The sequence below is a fragment of the Nothoprocta perdicaria genome, unplaced genomic scaffold (assembly GCF_003342845.1).
Source record: "Nothoprocta perdicaria isolate Ctin4 unplaced genomic scaffold, notPer1 scaffold_108, whole genome shotgun sequence".
Lineage (NCBI taxonomy): Eukaryota > Metazoa > Chordata > Aves > Tinamiformes > Tinamidae > Nothoprocta > Nothoprocta perdicaria.
In genome coordinates, this window is record NW_020454183.1 from 881,451 (window position 1) to 905,008 (window position 23,558).

A 23,558-nucleotide genomic window follows, 5' to 3' on the forward strand; every position below is an offset into this window, starting at 1 on the left:
TGCAGACCCGTGTCACATTCTCATCAATTTTAGCTTTTTCACACTGAAGAGCTCTTAGTTGTTCTTTATATGTGTCTCATTCCACACACAGATTATCTTTGTTGCCATTACCTGACCTTTCTCCAGTTCAATTCCATTCTTTCTGGAAATGGCAGAACAGAAACATGCACAAAACTCAAGGTTCAAACAGGCCCTGTTTCTGCTAGAAAGCATATCCCCCATGACAGTGACCCTTCCCACTGTCCTGTGCCTCCACAATCCTGAGGCCCATCCATAGTGAAAAGCCATGTTCAGAGGCCTGGGGATTACACCCCTCACACTGGACAAACACTGGATAGGATTTCCTGACAGTAACCTGGCAGGAAAGACTGCACAGGCTGCAAAAGGAACAGGCTAAAATTCTTGCTGAAAGCATTGCGCCCATTCCGCTGCTTTACGGACCATCAGCTACACTCTACAAAACAAAATTAGGCCATAACAAATTGCTTGCTCTGGGAGGGGAAAAAATCTCAATTTTTACATTGTTTAGCACATAGGGAGATGAACTGCAAAATCAGTGCAAATGTTTTTAGGCATCAGACCTCTCGCTTCCTGGTCTGTAAACAGAAGCATTGATGTTGAAGTCAATGGTCTGGAGTCTCCTTTCCAACAAAGACTCAATACTGCCATCATTCAGCTGGTACTTGTTTTTATATAATTTAAGAACTTTATTTTCTAACAGAGAAATGTAAAAGGGCCATCAGTTACATGAGATAAAGCCCAGAGGAGTCACATGTGCCAGCCTGGTCCCAAAGAAGCAGGAATGCAATCCCCTTAATCTTTGTTCAGCCAAAATAACTAAACCTCTCAGATGTCTGCATATCCCCATAAAAAAAAAAAAAAAAAAAAAGCTGACCTTCAGATTAATTTGCCAGAGGTCTACACATTGAATGCAAAATTACTGAAGTTTTTTTGTAACAGAGTCCCAACATAGTAGCAAGAATAAAAAAAAGTATTTTTAATAGAATACTATGCTACCCTTTAAATAAGCCAGCACAAAAGGAGACCACAGTCGCTATTGCTACCACAGTAACTGCTAAGGGGTGGGCTGTTTCATTTTCCTCAGAAAATTTCAATAGCAAAATTATATAATTTCCAATTCAGTGGCACGGGGCCAAAAGAATGATAGTAAAAGGCTAAGCTCAGGTTCAAGCTTCAGCAGCTGCAACAGATCAACAAGCCAGGAAGTGTCCACTTAAGACTTCAAGAGACTGAGTGGAAAATTCTAGATACAAAGATTAGAATCCACAGAAGTGATACTACTCTTAGCTGACAGATCCCATGGCAATGAAACAGGCCCTAATCTGTTCGGTCTAATTGTTGACCTAGAACAGAAACTCAGATAAGGAAATATCAGATTGACGTGACTCTACAGATCAAAGACAAAAGAAATTGAGATAGTTCTGCCACAGACTGTTAGGGAAATGCTGCAGATTAAAAAATGGGGGTGTGGGGAGAAGAAGATTCAGATTGGTTGTACAACACTGAGCTCTGTAAAGCACACCCTGGAGCTCTTTGAAAGACAAAGTTTACCCCATAGCATACCTGAAAGCTGTGCCACTGTGTTTTGTTCCAGAAGGCACACTAGAAGACAATTCTAGTTGTCTAATAGACAACTATTTGAATAGTTTCAACATTCACAAATTATATTACTTCTGGAATTCACTTCCACGTGACACCATATCACAAACAGCACTCCATTTGGCTACAGTAATTCACATGTAGAGAAACCTAGATATCACAACTGGTCTATTTTTCTAAAGGCAGTCATTAGTTTACATTTTTTAAAATCAAATCCATAGTAAACTTTCAGGAATAAGAGAGATAGTGTAGTGTGGAGTTCCATTGTATTAAGCATTTTCTGGATATAAACTGCAAGAAAACATTAAAACTAATGATCCCATTCCTGCGCCACCAGGTTTCAGTAAACTAAATCAAGAAGAAGTTTTGACTAAACGGTATAATCCAAGCTTCCTAAATGCAATTAAGTAGTCAATAGAACACTGAAACAGAACCAAGTATTAAAAACATCTTTTTAAAAAACATTTTCTATAAAAATATTTTTGAAATAACTGAAACTGCACTAGGACAGATATGACTATCCTTATAACTAAACAGCATTTTAAGTCATGCATGAGTATCATAGGACCTCTGAAAATGAAAAATTTTCAAGTCATGAAATCATAATACTTTCTTGAGCAATGTTTTCATCAGATTCCCTTTGTCTGTGCTGGGGATGTCAGAGTCAGTGTTATTAGTAGGCACTGAATCAACACAACTACTTGATTAAGCTAGGTTAAAACTACTTGACACTGACTGCACCTTCGGTTACAGACTTCTACTTGGGAGAAGAGTTTTTTCTGCTTTATTTTCACTTGTTTCCAATGAAATGTAGAGTCTTATTGTTACCTTAGTGAAGGCTCGGTAGCACAAACCACACAGTTCTACCAGGTAGGCCAGAGTAAAGATAGCATTTTGAATTACAAAGCTTAGTAATTTTGAAAATGGCTCCAGAAGACTCTGCAATGAGATGATTTAGGAAAATCAATAACTGATTGCTCAGTAAAACAATAAGCATTCCAGCTCTGAAATGCCTGAATGCAACTGCATCATTATTTTTAGCTCAATAATATCTGTCCGTGATTTATACTGTTTCAGTCAAATACCTGTGCTAGCATTTCATGCTTATAAACATGAATATTTCATTGCTTATAAGCAATACTCATGGTTATAAGACAAATTAGAAGCAATATATCAGCAAACAGTTTTATCTTTGATACAGTGCTTATGAGATATCAGAGAATTTGTAATATTATGCAGGAAAATTATACATTGGCAGTAACAGAATTGTACCAGCAGTAAGATTCACAGGATGTTGACTATTACAGGGTGTTTTGAAGACAATATCAAATCTTTAATAAGATGTATACTCACATCCACACAGAAAAGTAATCCCACTCACATTTCACTGTAATCTAGATTCCAAACCTCTTACCATTCAGCATAGGGTAATGGACTGCACACACAATACTTGCTTAGTTGGGAGCTAAGAATACATTTGTAGAATAGCACAAGCTAAATCTGAGGCAACAAAGTTGTGTCTTCTTTGGAACTTACCCTGGTGGCACTAGTGGTTGGTATCTTCAACAAGCAAATCATGATTCTTAAGCTAGAGTCTAAAGAACACTGGGAACATATTTAAAGGTAGGAAAAAAAGAAAAGAAAAAAAAAGAATTAGCACATTTTTGTGCCCATCTCTTGCTTTTAGTGGTGACAGTTACGAATAAGCTATGAATAAGCAGTCTGAAAAATGCTCCTTGATGATTGATCTTTATTTACTTTTCTGGAACTGACTTGTTCCTGAAGACACATTTATATCCCTCTCATCAGTAATACAAGACATTATTAGGTTTGGGATGAGGATATTTCACTGAAAAACTCCTTGTTCAGGAGTTAACTTTACTCTTGTATGATGAAAATCTCCTAGAAGTACACCTACACTGTAGCGAAATGGCTCTTTAAAATATAAATTTATTTATATATAAGTGTATCTAATGTGTGTGTGTACATATGTGGGTTAACAGGAGGCACACCCCATCTACCTCCTGTTACATTTTTGTCCTTGTCCTAGGCTATGACATTTTGATATTTTATCCCATCCATGGCAGGGCTGCAACTCAGACTCCTGGCATCAGAATGTGCCCTGGAAATAGCTGTTCCAGAAGTCACTCTAAAGATGTTTCTTACAGTGTAATTGATTGTTCAGATGAGATACTAAAGCTTCATTCTCCAACGTGTCTTCTGTGCAAATCATACAAATTGCAGCACAGAATAGGACCTTTCAAGGTCCATCCAGCCTTGTCTCTTCCCTGCTTCAAACTTCTAAAACAGCAAAAGTGTAATTTATGACCCTAACGAAAGGAACAGGAGATGGCAAAGCCACCCCTACTTGGTCCAGGAGCAAGCAAATCATTAATCATACCTGATATAAAAGGAATCATAGTAATCACCCTATCTGAATGTTCCACAAATGGCAGGTATGCAGTTGGAACCTGTATGACTCAATTCAACAGTTTATTATTTGATTCAGATTATTCAAAATCAATAAATTTGGGGTAGCTAGTAACCACAGGGAAGAGCTGTTCCCTGCTTGGCTTAGTTAAGTGTTGCAGAGTGGTGCCTCAAATCACCAACAGCTAGAGTGTTCAGGATCTCACTACTTCAGTAAGGCCAAAGAATCTTAAATGATTTATATGGTTTGCTCATGACATCCAATTTAAAACAAACTTACAAATCACATAAAATTAGATTTTGGATCCTTCAGGTCATACTGAGCAACAATGCTTTGCACAGAAGATATTACTGGGTTCACTCATGCTGTGAGAAATTAAGTCAGAATAAGGGCATCAGAATACATCGTTTACTGGAAAGTCTCGGAAAAAAATTCACTGTGTTTACTGAAAAGAGATATGGAAATGTTTGCACTAGAAGATAAAACCTCTCTGCCTGTTCTCTGAGTAATCAGAACTCAGCTGGATTCAGTTTCTACACGTCCTGATTACAGCCAGAACTATGACCTGGTTGGACAAACAGGCTAGGCTCAATTTTCATTAATCTGAGTCTGTTTTTAATCTCTCTGCCTGTTTGACTTTTGTGTACTTTCAGCAAATTAATGTTCTTCTCACGGGTTTTATTTTGCTTAAGTAATTTAAATAAAATGGATTTTTATTGTCAAAATGTGGATTCTCTCAAATGTAGAAAACGATGGAAGCCAAAAAACAAATAGAGAAAAAGTTCTCTGTGGTCAGAGTTGTTATGGCTACCTTGAAAAACACTATTAAAGAGATGGATCAGACATATATAGTAAACCTGTTCCTCTGGAAACTTAGGTGAATAACTGCAAGATGTTCATAGCAACCTGCACTCCATCCCTGATTCCCTATCTGCAGCTTTTGCACTGCTTTGTGCCAAAATGCACTGCACTGACCAATGCCACCATCCCTCCTGTCTCCAATGTCGTTGTCATCACATACGAATTACCTTCACAAACATAACTATATAAATTAACTTTATGAACATAAACTGCTTTAAAAATAAAATTCCCAATATCATACCTTAAGTGGCAAAACACAGGGGAGTTTGGTAAGGAAAGTCTGAAACTGATTACTAATCGTGGTCCAGAGGTTGCTAGGCGAATCCATTGGCAAAGCTTCCATAAAGGTAGCAATATTTTCCAAACACCGGAGCATTGCACCCCCTGCTGGTAAGTTCTTTTTGTTATTTAAACCCTGAAAAAGAAAATAGATCAACAAATGTAAACATGTCTATAGCCACCTAAACAATATATAAAAATGATGCGGTTAATTAGCTCAGACCAAATACCACCTACCTCTTCTAAACCACTAATGTGCAGGGAATTTGAACTGTGTATGTGACAGTTAAGTGTAGTTCAATTCCTGAAAAACTGACTGAAAGATCTCCATGACAAAAGTTTAAAATGCTAAACTTTGAGCTGAAATATTATAAGCAGGGTCCTAAACATATCCTAATTAGAATGACACAGGAATGAATATAAAACAGGACTTTTAAGAGGCACCAGAGGATTTTTCCATATTTTCCTTAGGCTGGTTTTAAACACGCTACATTCACTAATATCCTGTAGATGTGAGCTGTTTTGACTTGTATACGAGAGACATAGTCAATTCTAAAATGCTTCAAAATCCTTGTTTGTATGAAGTAACCTCCACAGTTTTTGAAGGACACAAGGCTATGTGCAGCTGACTAGTACTAGTGGAAAGGTTATAGTAGAAACAAGGGTTTCTTGTTTCTGCTGGGTAACCAGTCCCAGGCTTGGTTTAAGAACAAAAGTTGTCAGCAAGAGCAAAACGTAGAAAGAAAATGGTGAAGATCACTTACTTCTAAAGGTAACAAGTTTAAGCTCTTACTGCATGAGAACTGAATCAATACATTTGGTATTGTTAACAAAACTAGCAGCATTAATACAGCTGATTACCAACATACCTCTAGCAGCTGGCTCAGAGCAGCAATGGAACTCAGCTCACTGAAGTCCATGAGAGATGTGGCCAGTGTCCGTAAAAAACTTCCATCTGAAATTGGAATGACACCCTTGTTCTGGGTTTTTATACAGGGATGACTGAAAGGGTCAGAAATGCACTCAGGTACTGGACGTTACCTTTAATATTGCTCTGGAAGAGCTGGGGGAAGATGCCATTGGGGGCCAACTGATGGAACACGCAGCGGAGGAACTGCTTGGCCACACCTGCAGCATTTCCAGGGATCATCATGCTGAAAGAATGGGAAGAAAGGGAAAGTATGGGAAGAAAATGAAGAGAGAGAAATTGTATTGCAGGTTAAACACACCCCAAATTGAATACAAAATATATAAAAATATTTTTTTTTACTTTTTTAATTTTTTTAATTCTTTTATTTATATTTTATTTTTAAATTTAAAATTTTTAAATTATTTTTTAAAAATGCTCATAATGTTAAAAAAAATAAAAATGTCTATGACATAGTCATGAATAGAACTGTTCTAATCCAAAAAAACACACCACCATATTGATTTTATGAATTTGACTCAATTATTCAGAGTTGAAAAAAAGTTAAGTATATATACCTGAACTGCTTAAGTCTAAATAATTGCATTTTTCCTGATTCTCCATATCTTTTGGAGTTGTCCATATCTATGAGTTGTCAGGGTCTGAACTCTAATTCCCATCTCACCTATTGGCTGCAGTGACACCAAATGAAGCTCTTGCATTTATTGTAAAACATATGCATTATAATATTACTATCTTCTCAGATCCTTCTTCAATACATGAAGTGAAATGAAAGGGTTTAATTTAAAAAGCTAAAGAAGTACCCATTTATGCATTGATCTTAACTACCAGGGTGACTCTTCAATGTTCAAGGATGTTTCACTTCATAAAACACACACAGATGGTGAATCAAGACAAATACTTAACACCAAATAAACTAGAAAGACCTACATGAAAATTATGGAAGCCAGAGGACAATCTTGAATTACATATGGTTTTGAGTTCCTGTTCATCTTAAGACATCTGAACAACATGACAAGGGAGAGGGTTTTCTCTGATTCATAAATCTAAAAGAAATCTGCCTGATTTTGGAGATGGAAAGGCTGACAACTTAGATCAATTGCTTGATATCAGCCAAAGTATTCGTTGTTATCGTACCTTTCTGCTTGATTAGAAAAACTGGTACTTGATGCCAACCTGGGGAAAAAAAATAAATAAGTGAAGCTCACTTTTTTTTTCTATTTCATTTCAAAGTAAGTCAGTGTAATTACCAATACTTTTAATAACAATTAGAAGTTTTAGAGAATATTTTAAATGCCACTAGAAAGTTCTTTCAAAGCACTCAATTTCAGTCAAATTACGTTTGTATGGCAACCTTATTCAGTCTTTCAACATCACAGACATTTGCCCACTGTAAAGATAATTCTACCTGCCTCCACATATCAGCACAGTGATAATGAAATAAAGATATTCTCTCACTGCATATCAAGGATAATTAACCTTGAGGACTTGGAAGAAGAAAAATTGCCAGAAGCTGTCCATTGACTGAATTGTTCCTGATTAACACAACAACATAGACTGGTCTAATATTCTCCCACACGGCAGGCTGAAGTGAGGCTTCTAATGCCAGATTTTGGCACCTAAATGAGTGACCTAATTTCAGAAACACTAAGTACCTAAGAGCTCTTCCAAAGTCAGATGAGAAATACTGGTTCTCAGCACCCTGAAAAATCAGGTCATTTATTTTAGTATCTAAATACAGGCTTCAAAGTCCAATTTAAGAACATCCCATTACAAAAATACCAAACATAGTATGAAAGTAAAATTATATACTTCAATATCCAGGAGATCTAAATGAATAGGGTCAGAGTTTATAGTACTAAAACAACTAATCTAAAATCAAATGTCACCTGTAAGAAAACACAAATATGTAAGTTGAAAGTATCTTTTACATACAAAATATCACCTAATTTTTACTTTCTTCTGCTGCAAATCATGATTTTTAACTAGCATAAGTTGATAACATTTGAACAGAAAGTTCAGAGAGCTGGGCTAATTTACATCCACTGATGACCTGGCCATCATGTTTATCTAGTTCACAATTTCTTTAGGTTGGATTTAGCTGTTGTTTAATCTCTTGTTAGTCTGAGTTTTGGAGACAGATTCCTCTCCAATCGCCTCTACAAAATCCAATAAGGATCCAAAATCGCTTCAGTCAAGTGAGGTATCACTACTGCATTGTTTGAGGAAAGACAGATGCGTAGGTTGCTACTGTGATGAACTACCTTATTATTCAAAGCAATTCCTCTATGGAGATCCAATTATTGGAACTGGAATTATGCAGAAATGACAGACAGTAGGAATGACACAGGACATTTAGCAGTCCCATGCTGTTTGCCATCTGCTACTCTGAAAGAATCAGTTGTGTCATTCTAGAGATGCAGTTCTTCCTTAAAGCACTCAAAAAAGTAGCCCACTACTCCCTCATCCTTTGATAGTTTATCTCACAATAATTTACTCTCTGTGGTTTCTTAATGGTCCTTAGCAGTGCTGTATTTACAAGAATCGTATAGAACGGCAAAACACTTGCCGTACAGGCAAGTACAGGCAAAACACTTAAGAAATCAGCATATAATGAAGTTCATAAAAACCCAGTTTTGGCCACAAAAGTCTTTCAATCATATGGGACAGAGGAAAGTTCTGAAGTCACCTTCCAACAGATTGCATGATGTCCAACAGTAGAGGTGCAGCCAAGTCTGGACTAAGGTGAATGAATGTGGAAAGCACAACTATGGCCAGGCCTAGTGTTTCTTCATCATATTCTTCAAGGATAGCCCCACAATCATGGCACCTAGGGAAAAAAAAAAGAAAAAAACAACCAGTTGCAAAAACAGATATTAATAAATTTAAATCCAAGTATATTATATATGTGTGTATATATACATATATATATTTATAGTTTTAAAAAAAGATAGTTTATTCAACTGAAAATTTATTTAGAAAGGTAACAAAGCTGTGATCTTTCTATCGTCAATAACATAGTCCATGGCTTTCAAACCCAAAAATGCTTTTTGAAAAAACTTTTCATTAGCTGAATTGGCTGTGTCTACTGTTCATCTACTGATAAATAAGAGGGGCACAGATCGGTCCCGAGTACTGGGTCCCTCACTGGCAATTGCTAGCTAATTCTCTGGACTTGGACTGGACTGCTTCTGTCTGTATCACCTACAAGAAAGCCACTAGAGTGCGGGCTAGGCCTCAACAATGTGAATACCAGCTGGTATGTGGCATTTGCCCCAGGTGAGGAATCAGTTCCTGGCACCCTCTATTTCACAGTACAGACATAGACAACATCAGTCACAGATGTTCTTCAGTGAAGCAGTTTCACATTGTCCTTTCTGTCAATCATGAATTATGAAAAAAATATAATTATATAATCTTATATAGCAAGGACAAGGACTTCTCAGGGGCACAGAATCTTAGAGTTCAGAGAAGGCCCCTTTCCCAGGACAGATTTGCTGCTGCGTCACTTATCCCTCCTGAAATGCTATGAAACAACTGTCAAAGTTCTGAAACAGCTCTTTAATGTCTCATCATAAGGAGGATGTCAGGAGAGATGAGACAGGCTTTCTCAACCAGATGAGAGCAGTAAACCAATGTGCAAAACTGGTTTATCTCAGAGCTATAGGAAAGCTTGCTTAATTTGATCAATCAGCTGCTAATGACTCCAATAGATTGTGATATTTTAACTTAATGGAATTGTACAGGCAGTTCTCCTGCCTTCATTATGGAAGTGGAGGAAAAGATGCCAATAAAGTCATGGAAGTCAAGATCATCTGGCCTGCAAGTTAATAACTGGTGCAAGAGCTTTGGGGAAATTGCCAAAGAAAATGCCAAAGATGAGTCTGTCCTTGAGGAGGTTCAATTCATTGCACAATAAAGCCTAGCTCCAATCATAACCCACACAATGGCCCTCTTTCACCAGTGATCATCTTGGATCAGCTGCCTGCTGGGCTGAACATAGGGCTACAAGAACTTACAGCTTCTCGTCCCAGTTTTTGACCAAAACAACACATATCTTTCTGACAGCAGTTCTACTTCTCCATTAAAAGATTACACGTTTGACACTTACCTCAATGGCATTTTAACCAAACAATTACAGTTTGTAAAAGCTTTTGAAGTCAGTGAGGCAAAAAAGCATTATAAATGCTATATTGGTAATAGTCAGAAATGCTGACATGTAGTCTTGACTTCCTGTTTTACTAGAAAACCCATAAGAAGTGAAAAAAAGGGCAGGTTAGTGGATCATATGGAACCATGGGTTTAAAACAGGCAGCAGTATTTCATCCATGAACACAACCAGCTTAAAAAAAAAAAACAGCAGAGAAGCACTTACTTGTCAGTCATCACAGTGGGCTGGTCATCAGCAAATTCTTCTGGTGCAGGAACAAACATACTGACTATACTGGGTGCTGAGAGCAAGCTGGATTTTGTTGCACCTTGAGGCAATCATTAAAAAAAAAAAAAAAAAAAAAAAAAAAAAAAAAAAAAAAGGTTACAAAGTCCACACTGCATTGGCCTGAAGAGCAGATGATTAAATAAAAGCCCTAATGACTTTATTCCACACAGAAACACAAAATACACTTGCCTGCAAAAACTCTGGCATATTCCTTGCTTCTGCCATACTATTCAAATTATCTAGAACTATCTATTTAAAAAATCCTTTAAAAATCCTTTAATAAGATAGTAACAAAAATTCCACAAAGACTGATACAATTCTACCTACTCATTTTTTAGGGAGGGAGGATGAGTTGTTATGAGAACGAACACCAGAAAATTTGCAGTCCTCCCCAGTCTCTAGAAAACTGCCTTCTCCATTTTTGGAGACATGAAGAAAAAAGTCAGTTCACATACCTCACCATGAAGTCACCAATCTATTCATATCATTCCTAACCAAGGAATGGGAATTCGTCATTTCCAGCTATCTGCAGTTTCACATGTAATGTTACCAGTTGCTTGTATAGCCAGTATTTAATTACAGAAATTGGAGGCATCTTCCCCATCTAGGCTAGGTTCAGATAGAATTTCTAATGAGATAGCCCCAGTTAGTGCAGGAAAAGCAAATTTAGTATCATCTCTCAAGGAAAGTGATTTGGGAAGCTTCCACAATATCCAGATTCAAAACATGCGGAGCACTGAAGGTTGATTTGATGGGAAGACAGTTTCAAGCAGTCATTTTACTAAGTATGGAAGTGTATACAGGGTTCAGTTCTTCCCGTCTCCTGAGATTCTGCAGAATATGAAAAGACATTCTAGGAAGTCCAGGATACTCTTCAGTAATGCAGGACACCATCCAGAGCATACGGAATAAGAGTAGATTTGCCTGTATTTCTAACCAAGCTTTTTCTGCTGACTGAATAAAGACTCTTATATTAGGAATGTGAAAGTGTTACTGCTGTCATATCTAGACGCAAGTGCTATTGCAGCATGTAATGCTAAAAGCTGTTATAATGCAGGGTACGATGTTGGAATGAGACTTAATTACTTATAAAACAAATATCCTTCTCCCATGCACTCAACAGGAGTAGAAATATGATCCAAGTGAAAAAAAAAAAAGGTAGCTTGCTGCTCCAGTGCAAGAAAGGCTGTATACTTTTGGCTTTGGAGCAGGAAAGGTCCTAAAGCTAAGAAATGAGATTCAACCACTGTGTATGGCATCTTTTACTTCCAGATTGCCAGTTCAAGTCAAGCTAAAGTAGCTATCAGCAGAAAGTCAGTATCTCTTACCAGCTGCTTCTGTCTTAAATGAAATGTCTTATCTGATAACTTGTCAATAATATGTTCTGCATGACAGTTGAGGACTTTAGTAATGCTAAAAGGAGCAGAATAAACACCTCCACTTAAAACTAAGAAACAGCCCTTTCTTCTCAGTCTTAATAGAGAGAACAAGTCAAATGAAGACTGAACTAACCTCTGATTCTCAGTGGGGGTCCCTCCAGGTCAGGGTTTAGGCAAACAGGGACATTGCAGAGCCGCTTCCCATGCTGTATCTGCTCTGTGAATAAATACAGAACTTCAGCCTCCAGCACTATAAATCCAGCATCTGTTACCTGCACTACAAGTCCTAGACAATTAAAATAAACAAAAAAAAAAAAGAAAAAAACAAAAAACAAACACAACAGCTAGCAGGTAAAAAAAAAGTCTTTAAGCACAGAAAGTACAAAGGAAAATGAGAGGAAGAAAGAAAGTAGTAGTCCGTGAAGGAAAAAGGATGCAGATTAAGTAAAACCAAAAAAAGGCATTTTAGAAAAGCGTCATTTAATAAGAAAGAGTGTACATTGTAAAGATTGAGCAAGAAATGTAATATGTAGAGAGTCACAAAAAGAGTTAAGATAATGTTTAGAAATACCAAGACATTAGAAGTTCATGGACAGTTTGTGCTGACAGAAACTAGACATGCAATGATCTTAGTTTCTCATACTCGTTCTCTGTGAAAAGTGGTTTGAAATAAGAAATGAAAAGAGAGAAGTGATATCTACTGTCTTCTACTACGGTTAAAAAATATAAAGCATACATGAAGTGATATATTCCCATATGCTTGTGTAGTATAAGACTATTTCACAGCTGTTATACCTGAGAAGTAGCCATTTGAGACTTAGCCCCAAAACTTGGTGTGACATTGAGATGGCAAGTAGTCACACAGCATTTGTCCTGAAAAAAAGCTGTTTTAACCATCCAAATAATAATTCTGTTTTAAAACTAATGGTTGAAAGAGACACTGAGGTATGTGAAAGCTTTCTGGAAAAACACATTTCCCTTAGTATTTCTATGCTTGGAGCGTTGTAGATGAAATGAATATTGGCAGAAAAAGTCACAGAAGTTGTGAAGAAAGCTCATGAGCATGGAACAAGATTAGTAAGATACTATCCCTGACTGGTTTGAGCACTGACTTGTCCCTCTGGAAGACAGGCCAACTGTTTCTCCACAGAATGAAGTCATCAAGTTACTCATTTCTAAAACTCTGCCTAATAAACTAGACTATGCCAACTGAGTCCTTTCCACAAACTTACCTTTTATTAATTGCTACCATTGAAAATTTCTGAATGAATTAAGGATCTCATACTGAGCGTTCTGCTCGGCAAACTAGAGTATAAAGGGAGAATCGTGCACCTAACTACAAAATTCCACTTTTGACCTAAGCTTGATCATTTCTTTCCAATGGCAGAACAGAAATACTCACTTTTTTAATATTGGTTGATAGAAACAATAATTGTTTTAAGGGCATAGAAATAAAGAACAGAAATGCAGCTCACCAGTATCCCAAGTGCTGATATTGTGGGGAGCACTAGACTGGTGTTCCAGCTGTCTCTTCATTAGCTGGTTCATTGTCAGAGCTCCCAAAGAGCCTCTTTTCATTTGTCTGAACTGAGCTGCAAGTCAGAAATGCAAGAGTTCAGGGGCTCACACAACATGTAAAACTACTCTCATTTCCTGATCTTACCAATCAGAAAAATATAAAAACTGACAGGACATGAACTGCTGCTGTGAAAGATCTTGCTCAAGGCAATGTGCACTTCTCACACAACTATATGGGATGAAATTCTGGCCCCAGTTATGTGTCATCAACAACTCGAATCCAGGATCTCACCCACTGTGCCAATTGTCAGTGCCTTTTCCTCACCATGTCATGAAAGCTCTTCAAAGCACTAGGTATCTGTGAGGTATAAGACACCACTACGAAGCTCCCATACAGACAGGTGATAAATATACCCTTGAATCTCACTTGCACGCAATGTGACAAGTAAGAGAGGTCAATCTCCGCACAGCAAAGTATGGGGGAGTACTCTGTCCTTGCTTACTGGAGAAAACAACGTTCACTGACTGCAAACCATCGGCACCTATCATGGATATGACAATCCGAACAGGCCTCCTGACCAGCCACCACTGAGACATCTTTGCAGAGAGGTCTCCACCTTTATAACTTTCCATGCTCTACTTATACTTCTCATTCCTCTTATATGACTATACCTACCAAGGAACTAGCTTTTCCTTTTTTTTCCCCCTTTGGATATTTACAGTACTTCCTTAAATGAGCATTACTCTGTTTTAATGTATACGTCTCAGGAGACAGTGCTCTCAGAAAAAAAGTAAAACAGTGGGGACTTATAATTTAGGAGTGCTATTGTCACGTATCTTTTCAGTGCTTAAATGTAGGTAGAAACAGGTCACACAACACTCCTGACTTTCCAAGTTTCTCTCCTTTCATAGAAGAGGTTACATTGAACAAGACTAACTCCCTTTCCCAGTTGAGTCTGAAAATGCATTTCTACCAACGAAGCCAAAATCACAGCACAAAGTGAGTCTTAGAGCTCACGAAGCAAAGCTTTTGGATGTGTTGCCTTAGCTATATGTTTAAGTGCTTTCCTGAAGGCTTTGAGTATTTCATTGCAGCAAAGATAACAAAACAAAATCGTCTTCTTACTATCATTCTAATCTACAACTATATCCAATGTCATTTAAAATCAGTATTAACATAATGTCAGATAGTTAATTCTAAAATTCCTAGTAATAATCAGCTAAGCTCTGAAAATAAATCCAGTCTTTCACCTTATTAACTACCAACAAGAGATAAACTAGAACTTTCCAAAAGCTTTGAGGGGGTTCAATATTTTGTTCCTAAACTGGATCTATTCATTTTCTAAATGAAGGTTTCAAATTCATAGAAAGCTGAGAATTCCCTAACAAAAAAAACACAGGCACAGAATAATAAAAAGCACAATGATAAACTTCAGTGGAAATTTGCACACTGAAACAAATTTATTAGAAGTAGTTTAAGTTTTCCCTCATTACATCCTTTCACTGCAGAGTACATTTTTAACTCTATTTTTAGCCCAAGTACAATAAACTCCTCCAAGCCTGCTGCAAAGCAGTTCTTGTATAACTGAATCAAACCAAATTCAATGTTTGACTTGAAGTTATTTTGCAGCGGCCTTTCATAGCAAATTAGGAGTACAATATAATTTCCATCGTTTCCAGGACAAGGATTTTAAATAGATGTTTTATCACTTTACCAACCACAGAATTTCCTGATGAAAGAAGAGCAATTAACATTAGAACTGACAAGACTGCTTGGAGTGCAGATGACTGTCAAAACCTAGAAAATTATCTCTTTGAATTTTCTTAACAGCTTTTATGATTGTAATTAAAACTTTTCATGCATATCTCACATTATCAGGCTACTGTTGAGCATGTTTAGATTCCTAGGATTATTTACCTGATTTTTTCAAGGGCAGCTGTGATTTCAAATATAGGAAAAAAAAATCCCCAAACAAAAATCCTAGAAACTTGCAAGCCTTGGAGACATACTAGAGCCAGGCTGGTTGCTGCAGAACAGCATGTGACTTTTCATACCTTATTACTGACCAGAACGAGGAAAGTTTTATCCTAGACTTTCTTGACAGGAAAATAACAGCCTAAAAGGATGGATAACTTTCATATGTTAGCTGGTGATATTTTTATATGTCAGCTAGCAATATGATCATTCATTCTTCCATTTCTTCCATTCTGTTCATTCTTCCATTTCTGTTGAATTGTCTACACAGAAAAAGCAGCCCCGTGACAACTGTTTGACGACGTGTGTTGTCATCACGTTGATGACATGTGGTCTGTGGCCACGCACTGGCTATACAGTGTTACGTATTTGTGTTATGGGAAGTGCCTGTGTGCACAACTCTGATCATTGCTTATTACACTAAGGACTGTAAAGACACATAGTAAAAGATTAAAAATATTTCATATAAATAGACAAGAGATAGAAAGAAGCTATTCAGGAACATGGAGAAAAGAAAAGCATACGCAGGAAGAGTTTGGATTATATATGATGTTGGGACTATTCCAGAGTCCCTATACTGGAATCTACAGAAACATCTGGCATTCAGGAAAAGCTTGCAGAGACACACCCTACCTAGCACCCCTTCAGCTGCTTTTAAATTGCACATGGGTCATTAGGTAGCCAGACAGTGCTCACCTCAGACTACGTGAGGCACCTCACACATGATGCTTGTGGTAAAACTGGAGAGGGAACCCGCACTCTGAGTCCTTATCTGGCATTTTCACAATAACATTATCCTTTAACAAGCCAGTTACCCCTTCGAGCAAATTCAGCAGATACTGCATTTCAAGCACATAACCTTCCTGCACCGATCTGACAGTCCCATTGAGTGAGATGACCGGGCTGAGCCAGCCACTCACTGTTGTTCAAGCAGGTCACCGTTTCCCCTCCTTTTTCTACCAGCAACAGAGCCTTCCCCAAACAACCCTCGGTAGTTCTGAAGCACTATCCAGATGGACACACCGTTTTGGATTCTGTGCACGTTTTTCAGGAAGTCTCTGCTTTTAGCTGCTGCCTTCCCTAAGTTAGGAAAATTAAGATCATCAAATCACAACAGAAAATTCAGCAGCCACTCGCTGCTAACATCCCTCTGAGCACCTGAGATTGCAGACCTAACCCTAACACCTAACACAGCTGTATTTCCAAGTATCCATCACATTGAGAAGGAAGAATTTCTTATATATTAAATATACACCTGATTATAAATGCAGCAACTAAGACACATTCCCCAAAGCAGCAGTAAACTTACTTGATATGGAAGAGTGACTACTTGTCTCTGGCACTCCTGCTTCCAGGGTCGGTGCAGAGGATGATTCTCTGGGCATTTCCAGAGTTGACAGTCCTTTTGCAGCAGGGTCTGCATATGAAAATGATACTTAAATTCTCAGGATTTGGAATCAATAAATATTTTCCATCAGCTTTCTCCCTGGATGCCTTTTTCACATCTTTTCAATTTTCCTACTACCATCTGGTATTTCCCACAGTTTTAAAATGATTCAGTGTGTGGTAATTACCAAAGAAGCACAGGAGTTTATTATTTAAATCACAGTCAAAGGAGTCTGGTACATATGGATCTTAAAGTTCAGAATTAATAAATGTACACAGAATTTGATTTCAATCCCACTCAGAGAGTGATCGTTAGAACTGCCAATATGGAAATAAGAGATGCTTTATTAATGTAAACTAGCTTAAGTGATAGATTAGCATCTTTTAAAGATTTAATTCCATTGATTTTCAGTCAAAATTGGCTGACCTAACAATTGCTCAAAAACATTCAAAAAATAGATGACTCAATAAAAAATATACTATTTAAGCTGATGTTTTATTTTATGGTAACAGATACTGTCAATATGGAAAGGATAAATCAAAAGAAATATTCAAGTATTGTTGCCTGATTTCATGATAACTAATACAAAATGATTTTGTATTTTGTATTTATGTATGGATTTGTGCTGTAAAAAGTCTTATGTAGGAAACTGCACTGCAGAATTGTTCACTTGAAGAAACAACCCATTAAGATATTTAATTGATAGATCAGAAACCATTCTAAATCATATGAAAATATTATAGGCTAAGCCAGAATAAGACTTCAAAATCATAACTGGCAAATTATAATGGTGATAAGGCTATATAAATGAATAGCAGTAAGTATGTTACCAAATAAACTAAACAACAAGGATAAACAAAGCAAAATAAAACTTATGAAGACAGAAATTAATCTAAATCATCAAATTACCAAGTTACTGAACTGCCTGTATCAACCTATAACATCCATGAACACTTAGTCAGTGCAAATGGAAGAACTTCTTTCCCGTGTGGGTGACAGAGCCCTGGCACAGGCTGCCCAGGAAGGTTGTGGAGTCTCCTTCTCCAGAGATCTTCCAAACCTGCGCCCCGTGCTCTGGGTGTCCCTGCTGAAGCCGGAAGGTTGGACTAGAGGATCTCTAGGGGTCCCTTCCAACCTTAATGAGTCTGTGGTTCTGGGAATGGTTTATGCTTCCTCTTGGATGACAGCTGCATGTAACATCTATAACACAAGTAAATGTTCTAGTTCTGGGTTCCATGTGGTGTGTCAGAACACAGCTCCAAGTATGTTAGCAAACTTAGATATGAAAACTAGCCCGTTCTGATGTACGAGTCAAAAAAGCATCGAGTATAAACATACTGTTCTGTTACGGTCATTATTCTCCAAGAATTTATGTGGAAGGTTCAAAAGCATTTGCTTTTAATTTGTTTTACAAAGCTACAGAGCTTTGTAAAAGCTTAGTATGATAGCTTAGCTTACCAGAACTACAGTTATTATATCTTAGCTTACCAGAACTACAGTGGGATGTAGTTCTCAAACACAGGGAATAGCATAATTATGATCACTGAATGATTTGTCTATGTAGTGAGAAATTATAATATGGTTCTCTCCAAAATGACCAAGAAAGAAGCAAGGCCAAGAATACATAAAAATTGCCCTTCATTTTACTGGCAACAAAAAAACTGAAGCCTGAGGAATGTTTTCCCTTTCATATTAATAGTAAATTGATTGATAAAATTTCAAAAAATGAAATATCCTTTTAAAAAAATAAAAAAGAACAGACACAGAAGCAACAAGTCACCAGAATGTACTTCTTGAAATTGTCTTCAAACACATCCAAGTGGCATCTGAGCACAGTTAAAATACACTGCTTTTCTACTTGAAAAACTAAGTAACAAAATCCTGTACTGAAATGACTCACGCTAACTAGGGATACACAGAAATACTGCACGTCTTCTCCAAAACTGTGCTTTAAATCCTAAACAAACACAAACCTTGCAAACTTTGTAAATATCCATGTGTCCAGGAGGTCAAAGGATTCTTTAGTGTATAAAAACTAAATATGGGCAAATCTCTAATCCTAAAGGCAAACTGCAGCTAATTCCATTTGCTCTTAGATCTGGAGAGGTCTGCAAGCTTTACCCTTTCTGATCCGATTTGCTTTCTACTGCTTTGTGTCAGCAGAAGTAAAACTCAAGTCCAAAAACACCACACACAAAGATAAACAGTGTAGCACGGACTAGATTAGCATGTTTTAAGGATAAAAGGCACAAGTAGGACTTTTTGTTTGTTTGTCTGTTGCTAAAAGTTTCACACCTTTTGATGGGAGTGGTTGAGCTCACCTGCCTCCTTCTGCTCTCCCAGCTTATCTAGGATGTTAAAGGAAATGTCCAGGTATTCTCTCTGAATCGCACTCACAGCGATCTTCCTCTGCTTCCTCTGGCGGGGAACAATCTGGATTTTAAACTCAGACTCCTCAGCCTCCTCTTCCTGCTTCTGCTCCACAGTTTGTTCAGGGTCAGACTCTGCATTGGTGTCAAGTTTATCACTTTCTATTTGGTTTTCGGAATCCTCAGGAACTTTAATAAGGACTGTTTTGACATTTGGGCTTGGCATCGCTCCGCTAGGTCTAATTTCTTCCACGCTGAATTCAGAATTATCATCGAGGGACATTTCCGGGAGGGCAAATGACTTCTGCAGCAGGTCCCTTTTCTGTTTCAGCGTTAGCGAGTTCCCACAGGACACATCCTGAAGTTCCCCTGGCTTAGCTAAATCTGAAGAGTCCTTTCGATCTCTGGGAGAAGGGGAAAGGATCTCCTCCTTTCCTGTGGAAGCACTGTTGCTTGCATCCTTGGAACTGAAGTCTTTGGAGCAATCTTCAATGCTGAACTGGACCAGAGGAGTTGTGCTGAGGCTGAGAGCAGACACATTTATCGGAGTTGAGGGTGACGACACAGCAGTTTTGCCAGAGACCTCCTCGTTCAGCTGGTTTGCTGCTTCTTCCTCATCGCTCTCCACTATTCTAAGGGGAGGAAGTGGTTCAAAGACTAGAGAATCACTGTCTGATGTGGAGAGCACTGAATGCTTTTCAGGACCTGATGTTGAGTCGGAGGACAAATCTATCAGATCCAAATCCTCCTTGGGACCAGAAGGTTTAACAGGAGAATCCACTTTCACTTCATAGGTTTCCATGCAATTTAACCTGACTTCTGGTATGACAGGTCGTCGTATTTCCTGAAAACTCTCTGTAGGAGGGGGCGTTTCCTGTGTTTCTGTATTTTCAGCTTTGGTAGAAGAATTCTGCCGAGGTCGTCCATAATCATTCTGTCTGTGCATGGTGTACGCAGCAGGGACAGGTGGTTTTTCTAAGTCACATCGGTCTATGCAGGACTTCCTACGATGTTCATCTAATGTAAACAACAGGGAGTCTGCATTCCCTATATCAAGAGATTTTTGTTTTAGAGAGCGCAGTTTTTTTTTCTGTATGCTTTCTTCTCTCACACAGCGTAGAATACTGTCTTGTAAGGCCCCCGTCTCTCTATATTCAGCCAGCTCTATTTCACCTGATTAAAACAGAAAGAGCTGATACTATCTTGGTTGAAGACTTTGGGCAGGTATTTGCATTTTCATCTCACAATTTAGCACATAACTGGCATTTCAGAGAGAAACCCAGTACTAGTTACATATCAGTCAAAACTGCTGAAGATTTGTTTTAACCTCAGAGGCACATTACATAAATTTTTACAACAAGCAACAGAGGTGCCACTACATCAATAATTCTACTCATCCTGGATAGGTGTACCCTGAAGGATCCACTTGATCCTATGCATCAAATAGAAGATGGCACAGAACAATAATTTCTGCAACTGCTTGGGATGGCTGCATTATGGATGAGAAGTGGAACAAGAAATGAGTTACACAGATAACCTCAAATAGTTTTGAACATAATGGTAATTGAATTGTAAATTCTATTGTAATTGAATTTAATTACAGCTTTGTGCACAATGTACATTAGAGCACATCTATGTGTTTCTATTTATAGCAGCACAGGCAGGTTTAACCAGAGTGCTTTGAATTCAAGCAAGGGTAGCAACAGAAGTCCGGCTGTGGCAGCACAAGCTTCAGCACAGACAACTGTCCAGAAAAGTAATCCTCCAGAAATGTAGTTGCTAGTCTCTGCTGGGGTTTATCTCATCATATAGTCACAGCTTTCCATCCTAGTAGGAGTAAAGGGAGCACAGTGGTGCTATCGCTGGACTTCTAATCTGCCATATGAAAATTCTAAAAGATAAGCGTTTTCATGACATGTAGTCAAGTAAAACATAATATTGCTGATCATTATCAGACCCCTACTTCAAAATAATCCACATAACAATTACCATGTGTAAAAGCAACAAGAAAGCTGCTTGTTTGCAGATGTTGGTTCTAGGGTTCTAGTCAGAATGTTTTTCCATAAGAAAATAAAAAAAGGTGGGAGCTCTCGGATGATTTAGTTTTAGGGTGTACCAGGATGATCAGAGGCCTGGAACATCTGCCATATGAGCAAAGGCTGAGAGAGCTGGGCCTGTTCAGCCTGGAGAAGAGGAGGCTGAGGGGGGACCTGATCAGCGTGTATAAATACCTCAAGGGAGGCAGTGAGGAGGGGGACGGCCTCTTTTCAGTGGTGGGCAGGGATAGGACTAGAGGAAATGGCTTCAAACTGAAGCATCGGAAGTTCCACAGGAACTTAAGGAAGCATTTCTTCACTGTGAGGGTGACAAAGCACTGGAACAGGCTGCCCAGAGAGGTTGTGGAGTCTCCTTCTTTGGAGATTTTTAAAACCCGCTTGGATGCAGCCCTGTGCCACGTGCAGGGGGGTTGGACTCGATGACCTCCGAGGTCCCTTCCAACCTTCGGCATTCTATGATTCTATGATTTCAAATCCCCAAATCTGTAAAGAGAACTCTTCTGTATTTTTTGGAAACCAGCAATTCACCCTTTTATTTAATGAAAAACTACCAAATTTGTTACAACAAAAATAACCTGTCTTAAAATTCCACACAATTAAAAAGTCAATTTCTATTAAAAAAAAGAATAAAAGAAGGTTATAACAGACCTTCTTAACAAACTTTCTGATGTTCAAAAGTTTTCAGAAAACAACTGCTAGTTTTACATGCTTAAATGTGCACTAACTTCAAAAAAAAAAGGTGATAGCTTGAATCTAGCATGTATTTCTGCATGAGTTTATGTTAATAAAATTTCATACTTCTCTGAGCATTCATCTCAACTGGTTGATATTTCACCATTTTGCTGCCACCAATTCTTTTCAGTCTTGCAAAGAAAGTTTGAGACTCTTTATTGCAAGGTCCAGTTGGCGTATCATGAATATCAGATTCATCAAAAACACTGTCTTCCTCTGCTGGAGAGAGAAAAAATGTTAATACTTATAGGAGAGTGCAGTTTCTTAAATGAAAAACAGTCGATGTAACAAATAGACTAGTTTAAATTAGCTTTGAATTGAAAAATGAAGATTCATCTGAGACTTGTAAAGAAACATGTAGCCCAAGTATATCCTTTGCCATTCTTTTTACATTTTCATTTTTTAAGGTCTGAAAGGACAAGAATATATTGAAAAATAGGATTCAACACAACAAAAGCATTCCAAAGCTTTTACCATCCTAATCTGCTTTTTCCTACTAGGAAGACAACAGATTCCTTAGAAGGAAGAAAAACCACAAATCTGGACACTGACTTTATTACACAACTGATCATAGCGCTCAATGAAAGAAATAGAAATTAGCACAAGAACTGCAAAATGAGTGCAAAAGAGAAAAGTAGAAAGAGTTTGCTTGTGGAGTTCTACGAGAATTTTAGGACAAGTTTAAATATTTCTATGAGTCACTTACTAAATCTATAATACAAAAGTACAAATAAGACCAATATGAGGTGGATAACCACCAAGAAGGATAATCTAAGGAAAAAAGTAGTTGCAACAGAGTGAGACCTCGCCATGAGTAATTATTGATATGGGATGTAATAGCAAAACATCATGCTTCAATTTGAGACCTTGCAGTTGGAGATGGCAGTGAAGAAAGATTCAAGTCTATTCATCCAAACAATTAGCATATGTTACTTGTATGAAATGACTATTAAAAAAATAAAAATCCAAGCCTATCATGTGTCTCGTGAGGCATCTCAAAGGAAACAAGAGACATTACTAAAGTATTAAAGAAAACAAAGCACTCATCTTAAAAGAAGAAACTAAAAGAGTTTGCCATGCTTATTCCAGTAAAAAAGCACCGAGAGGCTGTCTAGGAAAGAAGACAAGCCTCAGAGTTACAATGACTTAAAAATGAAGACATAAGGAAGACATTAAAATATTTTACTTCGAAATTGGTGGAAGGTTTCTAATAAATGTGAAATTATGGAACAACCACCTAAAAGCATCAAGGATTAGAAACCCAAATGATAAGATGAAACCAGAAAATTAAGAAAATCAGTTGATAATACAGATTTTTGCAGGGACTGGACTTAATATACTTGGAGATCTTCTATGTAACTGGTATTGAATTTTTCCCTCCGATTCATCATCACAGGATTCATCATCATTTAGCTCTATAACAATCTGTAGATATGCCATGACCCCACTCACAAAGCGTTGCAGAAAAATTAGGACAGCAGTTCAGAACTTGGAAAACCCATCCTTGGCAGAGATTCTTGTGGCCTAACCACAAAATCCTCGTGCTGATCATCTAAAGATCACCTTTAACGATGACAGAAGCTC

General features: G+C 37.7%; 1 protein-coding gene across 1 annotated transcript in view; it reads right to left on the reverse strand.

Annotated features, from left to right (window-relative positions):
- Positions 1–23,558, reverse strand: part of UNC79 (unc-79 homolog, NALCN channel complex subunit) — an 88,210-nt gene that overhangs the window by 21,911 nt on the left and 42,741 nt on the right. The window contains exons 32-44 of the mRNA XM_026046433.1: positions 22,041–22,193; positions 19,138–20,358; positions 16,739–16,846; positions 13,412–13,528; positions 12,070–12,153; positions 10,495–10,597; positions 8,809–8,949; positions 7,257–7,295; positions 6,233–6,345; positions 6,061–6,146; positions 5,154–5,327; positions 3,157–3,225; positions 2,449–2,559 (exon numbers count right to left, since the gene is read on the reverse strand). Of these exons, the coding sequence (XP_025902218.1) occupies positions 2,449–2,559; positions 3,157–3,225; positions 5,154–5,327; positions 6,061–6,146; positions 6,233–6,345; positions 7,257–7,295; positions 8,809–8,949; positions 10,495–10,597; positions 12,070–12,153; positions 13,412–13,528; positions 16,739–16,846; positions 19,138–20,358; positions 22,041–22,193 (2,519 nt within the window). The remainder of the gene's footprint in view (positions 1–2,448; positions 2,560–3,156; positions 3,226–5,153; positions 5,328–6,060; positions 6,147–6,232; positions 6,346–7,256; positions 7,296–8,808; positions 8,950–10,494; positions 10,598–12,069; positions 12,154–13,411; positions 13,529–16,738; positions 16,847–19,137; positions 20,359–22,040; positions 22,194–23,558) is intronic.